This window comes from Cynoglossus semilaevis, chromosome Z (genome assembly GCF_000523025.1).
Source record: "Cynoglossus semilaevis isolate Cse_v1.0 chromosome Z, Cse_v1.0, whole genome shotgun sequence".
In the NCBI taxonomy this organism is placed as follows: Eukaryota; Metazoa; Chordata; class Actinopteri; order Pleuronectiformes; family Cynoglossidae; genus Cynoglossus; species Cynoglossus semilaevis.
The window spans coordinates 12,993,299-12,999,970 of record NC_024328.1 but is presented as its reverse complement, the minus strand read 5'-3'; the positions used below and the strand labels follow the sequence as shown (position 1 = coordinate 12,999,970).

General features: G+C 37.9%; 2 protein-coding genes across 9 annotated transcripts in view; both read right to left on the bottom strand.

Annotated features, from left to right (window-relative positions):
* Positions 1 to 4,749, bottom strand: part of LOC103397928 (cyclin-G-associated kinase-like) — a 22,426-nt gene extending 17,677 nt beyond the window's left edge. For 2 of the 4 annotated variants that reach the window (XM_008336368.3, XM_008336369.3), the window contains exons 1-4: positions 4,323 to 4,749; positions 1,943 to 2,004; positions 1,555 to 1,614; positions 823 to 937 (exon numbers count right to left, since the gene is read on the bottom strand). In XM_008336368.3, the coding sequence (XP_008334590.1) occupies positions 823 to 937; positions 1,555 to 1,614; positions 1,943 to 2,004; positions 4,323 to 4,464 (379 nt within the window). In that variant the 5' untranslated portion in view covers positions 4,465 to 4,749. The remainder of the gene's footprint in view (positions 1 to 822; positions 938 to 1,554; positions 1,615 to 1,942; positions 2,005 to 4,322) is intronic. The other 2 variants (XM_008336370.3, XM_017042990.2) reach the window with 1 other exon arrangement.
* Positions 4,750 to 5,909: 1,160 nt separating this feature from the next.
* Positions 5,910 to 6,672, bottom strand: part of LOC103397927 (fruit protein pKIWI501-like) — a 6,934-nt gene continuing 6,171 nt past the window's right edge. For 3 of the 5 annotated variants that reach the window (XM_008336367.2, XM_025053331.1, XM_008336366.3), the window contains 2 exons: positions 6,333 to 6,433; positions 5,910 to 6,233 (listed from right to left, as the gene is read on the bottom strand). In XM_008336367.2, the coding sequence (XP_008334589.1) occupies positions 6,377 to 6,433 (57 nt within the window). In that variant the 3' untranslated portion in view covers positions 5,910 to 6,233; positions 6,333 to 6,376. Of the gene's footprint in view, positions 6,234 to 6,328; positions 6,434 to 6,672 lie in introns of all 5 variants that reach the window. The other 2 variants (XM_025053330.1, XM_025053332.1) reach the window with 1 other exon arrangement.

Here is a 6,672-nt window from a genome sequence, read left to right as displayed (position 1 = left end):
GGAACTACGATACCCTGTGTTTCTTATACTGTGAGATTTTATTTTGAAAAGACAATTAAGTCAAATCAACGATAATTACACTAATTAAAAAAAACTGTATGTCTGAAGTTTGACAGTGATGCCATTACCACCCGCTATTACGGATCTGCTAAATAAAACTTTTCCAGCAAATAATAATAAAAAAAAAAATACTACGTCCTTAACCATCTGAGGGCCGTGGACAGGACGTTTTTTTTATGATAGGGTCTTACAGCCCACACTGGAAAGCTGTGGATTCAGGGTCCACCAGAATAATACTGATTTTTTTTCTTTCTTTTTTTTAAAGGAAAGACAAACGACTGCAGTTTCTGAATAGAAACTGCAGGAAACAGAACAGAAAAAAAAGAAGGTCCCAGACAGGACGTGTTTCATCATCGTGTCTTTCAGTTAAGTTAAAGTGACTGCACTGACTAGGTGACACCCTGGGGGCAGTAGACAGCAGGCAGTAGACAGACCAGTAGGATGTGAAACTACAGGTACAGTTTCATTTCTGTTTAGTTTTATTTAGGTCTAGGATTATTTTAATGTTTATAACATTCTCTTCTATCGGGGCTAATTGTAATCATCATTTGACTGTCTGTCTGTGTACTCGAGTACTTGGACGTGTGACAAGTACAGGCATCATGAAAGTGTGGTCTGTATTTCGTTACATGTGGCCCAATTACAGAGTTTAATCAGGTCATATTTGCACAAAACTTCCTGTATTCTCCCCGTCTCTGACCCGATTAGTATAAACCCTGTGTGTGTGTGTGTGTGTGTGTGTGTGTGTGTGTGTGTGTGTACCTTTACACAGCTCGGTGAGGATCAGGAACTCGGCCTGTCCAGTGTCAGATTCGTCTTTGCTGATGGACGCAGCGGAGGAGAACTGGACCATGTTGGGATGACCTGACAGCTTTTTCTATGGAGGTCAAAAGGACAGATGTCATGTAAACTACACAGGTGAATATTTAACAGAAATGACACAAAATGACTAAATAAAGAAATAAATTAACATAAAATTATATATATATGAATATATATGTATATATATACATATATACACACACATACATACATATATACATAAATATATACACACACATATATATGCAAACATATATATAAATATATATATATTATAATACACATAAATATATATATATATATTACCCAGACTCAATCAGTGAACAACATGTGTGTGTATTATTGGTGGTCTCTCGCCTGTATAGATTTATCAAACATGCTATGTTATGTCATGCTATGCTAACATGCTAATCTCCTGGGAAAAGATACAGAACAGAGTCATAGAAAAGCCAAACCAAAACACGAGTTTAAACATTGACACCAAATTCAAATCTCCCCCCCCGGCACGTTGTTGCAGGTAAATTGTTTATTGTCCACATGTAAACAGCAGTAATGATGGTCTGTCGCTAATCCTACTGCATTGTCAAAACGCGGCTTTGATCAGAGACACTGCATTAGGATTTGACGAAAACAAAGAGTCTTTCACGACGGTCTGAAAACAAAAATGAGTACCATGAAGCAGACTTCCTGTATGATCTCCTTGTTTTTCTCCTCGTCGTTGGACAGCAGCCTCTGAAAGACAGACACGAGCGTAAAAACATGTCACATCTTATTTTAAAGGTTTGTGGTTCAAATCTCATGTGGATGTCGGATGTTCATAACGTTGCCCAAATGACCTACTGACACCATAGTACTGGTGTGTACTGCGATGAAGACTTAACAAATGTGGACAAAACTATGACTCTAATAAGAATAGATATGAGTATGTGTGCATGTTTGGTATAGCTATACTAGTGGGGACATGAACAAAATTCTGTCCTAGTGGGGACATGTTCCAGGTCCCCACTGAGTTAGAGGGTATCTGATGTTCAAAAGTAGGTGTGTGTGTGTGTGTGTGTACCTTTAGAGCAAAGTCTTTGCCACTGCTCATGTCTTGGGCTTCATACACGAAAGCAAATCCACCTGAGAAGACACAACATGGAAAATAATGCATGTAGTTGTCGTAATCAGCACCCCTAGCATCTGTCTGATACACATGCCTTCAAACAGACTCATTTAGGTCAAAATCCAAACTCCCACCTTTGCTGAAGTCAGTCTCATTCAGGATGTGTGTATGACACTGCTGTTAAGCCCTGCTCACCATATAAACGTGACATTATATGACATCATGACTGTTCATAATTATTTTATAACATGATCCTGTCTCCATTGATTTTTTTTTTTTTTTTAATTTTTACACAGACTAAGAAAATGCTGGGATTCGCTGACTCTGCCATTAACAAAAATGAAGCTGACTTCAGCAGAGATAGTCAGGATGTTTAGTACTTAAACCTTACGAGGTGTTAAACTTATGAGCTACAACAACCCAACAACAGATGTTGTTTAATGATAAATTGAGCACCGCCCCATGGGTTGAGACACGTCAGTATGTTAATTATTTATGGTACAGTAAGAGTAACTCTGAATTGGGGTAGATGCCACTGTTTAGGATATGTAGTGGGAAACTATGTATACAAATACCAGTTTTAGAATAAGAAATACTCAAAAAAAACTATGCATTTCATACATTTCTGACCACTGGCTATACTCTATCTTGGTTAACAGAAAAGCCTTTGAAGAATAAAACAACTCAAATTGTTGACCAGATGATTCAATATAGCGCCACCTGGAATTTTGATGGGGAGGGTGCTAGTGCCAACTAACGTTAACCATGCATTAAAAAAACAAAGCTACCCCATTAGCTTAGCCTACAAAAAAAATGTAGGGCTCTAATGGCGGCTGTGCGATCTAGTAAATATCTGATTCATATTTCTTCACAGAAAGGTGTGTCCGACATCTGATCTGCTGAGGACAGTTGGCTGAAATTCCAAAATGTTAGTATTAAATAACCTATAAATGGGACAAAGATCTGTGGCCCTGCCTTTTTAACTGAGCTAGAAACATGAGACATTAACACAGCAAACTGTTCAAAGTAAGGAGCAGGTTAATGTGGAGCCGAGTAAATCAACCACCAAGTTTGGTTTGTTGAGTGAAGCCCTAAAAAAAAAAAAAAAAAAAAAAAACCACACTTAATACTCTGAAGGTTCTTCCAATTGTGAGCCGGTTCATTTTTATTTATTTTTTAGTTCTGAATATTTCTTAAAATCAACTCAACAGTTTCACTAACTTTGCTTTTCGACAGCACACCTGTCCCTGAAGGCATCATATGACTTCCTGTGTTTTGTTTTGGGACTTCCGAACAAAGAAATGAAACCTGAAAAGCTTCATTTTCCTTTCTCTGATTACGACAGCATTCCAGAAGGAATAAAAAATACGTTTGTCTATAGTACGTCCATTTGGTTGCAGCCAAGGATTCTACTCTACCAGTACTTATTTTGAAATATAAATACAACAATGTCTGTGTTGAAGAAATGTCTGTTGTAAAAATGATCTCAGTAACTTCAGTTTATTCTCGGGAAGCCGTGGTTAGCCTTGGTGTCACGTACCAATTAAACTTGCCATTTAATTCAATTATTGTATATTTTTGTTGAAAAATGAGATGAACAAAAGTCCACTACAGACGAATCTAGAGCCGGACTATTCCAGAAGGTTCGGACGCAGACAAATGAAGTACTGCAGATCAAAAACTTTCATGCTAACAAACGCTAAAATGCAGTGACATATTTCACAACAAGTTCCGGTCAACTTCACAGGAATTGCAGCAATAATTTAAATACAAGCAATACTAGTACAACCCGCAAGTACTAGTGCATTTTTACACTTGGCGATCAGTGACGCATGACCGTTAACGTGACAATTTGCACTTTTTGCAATGAGAATCGTAGTATCATAGATCTACAGGTGATAAAATGAGAGACCACAGACTCAGCTCTCATGAAGATCCGAGTAGAAAAGAAAACCGTAATGACTGACATTTTATTCGCAGCACGTCCTTTTTTTTCTGGACAATTCTGACATATGACTGTTACCGAGGAAGACGTTACTGTACTAGGTTTGATAGGAGGTAAATAACAGTAGTCACTTAAAAAAAAAAAAACAATTTCATGTAAATACTTATGTATTTACAAAATGTGTGTTTGTATATTAAAAAAAAAACAATAAGACGAAACAAAATTATAAACACGCAACCGTGTTTTCTCTGTGACTCATAGCTATGCACTCATTAACGCCATTACTACTGATAAAATAAAGGTTTGTCACTTGTGTTAGCCTGCTAGCTGTATGAGCTAGTTAGCACGATTAGCCACAGGGAACATTTCCTAATATTTTAACCAACTCACCTTCAGCGATCACCCGTTTTATCCTCAGTTTCAAGTCGCCGAGTTCGACCATCTGTCCGACGAAGTCATTCTGGTCCCGGCTGGCCGCTCCAGACGAGCCGGGCCCGGAGAGGAAATCCAGTGCTGACTGGAACAGAGACATGTTATTCCGCAGTGCCCGGCTTCGGACGCACAGCCGGCCGGCTCCAGGTGAGAGAAAGAGTCGTGAAAACCCGTCCCCAGAAAAAAAATAGAAAGAAATGTGTACGACGAGAAAGCGTGTTATAAACAATTCGGATCAGGTGATATTGTCCTCTGTCGGGGGGCAAACATCCTCTTCCTGTTGCTAGGTTGACGAGGCCGCCGCCACACAGAGCTGCTGACTTCCGCAAAGAGCAGTGACGGAAAGGACACGACGCAGTCATGTGAGGGAGAAAGTGCGACGTGTTTTTATACGTTAAAAAAAGTCTATGGCTACGTCTTTAAACCACATTATGTTCATTTTGCATTATAAAAAATAATAATGTGGAATATTAATGTATGTGTTAGTTGATAATATGTATTTTGGTTGAATTTATTTTGATTTTGTATTTTGGTCTTTTTTTTTTTTTTTTTTACGATTTTCTTGAAAACCTTTTCTATTACAGTCAGAATTTTACTTTTCTGGGTAGAAAACCCAATACAAATATTTTATTTTGTCAAGCTGCTGCTGTAATTTCCCAGCCTGGGATCAATAAAGATCTATATATACCTGACTAAAACTGCTGCGCAGTCGCATAAACTTTTTGTTTTTTAAATCAAGCTTTTATGTATTAAAACTTACTTTAGACACTGCAGACACTGAAGACACTGCAGCGATCCCTGTCTTTAGCACAGATACACAGTATGTGTATAGTTTGCTAAATAAAAAGTCTGGGCCATAGATTCTCATTTATGTATTACTGCGCCATCTACTGGAACACGAGGCCTCCTGCTTCGGCAGTTTAAATACATGTTTTCATCTTTACCCTTGACCTTATGCAGTCATTTGGATTTTAGACAACACTACTACGTCATGAGACCTATATTTGAAGTTAATACATAAATAAATAAATACTTAAGTCAAATAAAATGAGATTCATTGTTACGAAATACTACAATGTCGTTTCTTAATATAGTGTTTGTCATTTCCTGTGTTGTAAAAAAGAAGACCACAAACTTCATTCTGATGAGGTACATCTTTACTGGTTCAAGTACGATAGAATTAGAACAACATTAAAATCAGTTCCAGATCCTTTTTTTTCCTCATCCAGAGCCCGATCTTTGAGCAAGAAAGACGTAGCACATCTTAAAGTCAATACAAAACACATTAAAAAAACAAAACAAACAGAAGAAGCATTGTGGAAATAATCCTTTTAAAAAAAACCCGACTTAATCTTTTAATTTCTACAGTGAAGCCATCAACAGGTTGGTCGATGCACTGCAATAATGTAAGGTCTATTATATAGTGAATCAGATGGGATGGGGGTGACTCATAACATGTGACGCAATAATTAATATATTCTTTTGATCATTTTTGTGATGGTGTGAATAAGGTGTGATTGTTGTTCAAAATGAAGCAGATTTTCTGAGAGATTAAAAAAAAGATTACCAGCCACTGCCGTTCATTTCCAGTTGTCATGCTTATTCACTGAACATGAATCTGGAATAGAGATTTTAAAGTCGCCTTCTATCTGCTTTTTCTTTGCAAACTGTAAACTGCGAACTTTTTTCCGGTAAACGTTTGATTTTGGTTTGGTTTTCACGGGGAACGGCGTCAGAAAAGGCACATAGTAAAACTGACGATCCTTCGACATGTTCCGACACTTCCGTCCAAAGACATTCATACAAACACAAAGTCTACGACAAAACTCTGCCTAAAGCCTTCAGTCTTCGAAAATGGTGACCGGAAATCTGAAACAGAGAAGAAGAAACGACACGCGTCGTCAGTTGTTGTTGAAGAATGACGCGCGTGTGTCATTTTAGAACTACTACAGACGAGAACCGACGTACAAAGAGAAGGAACGTCTGCCGAGCACCGTCCCGTGGCTCTAGCCTTAGATGGAAACCTCTGGAACGATGTGTCCGTTCAAGGTTTTCTCCATGGACATTTCCTGAAACAACAGACGCAGGTGAGAGTTGGAGTTTCGCCTGGTTTGCTAGATGTCGCACCCAGTAACTAATTAAAGAAACTAATACAACATCGCAGGACTGGAATGTTTAATATACCGAGGTACATCAAGTACACACTGGTACAAGGATTAAGTACTTTTAATGTGATCTTTCCTAAAACCTTCCGTGACATGTCATGGGATATATATATATATAATATTACTGCGAAATATATATATAT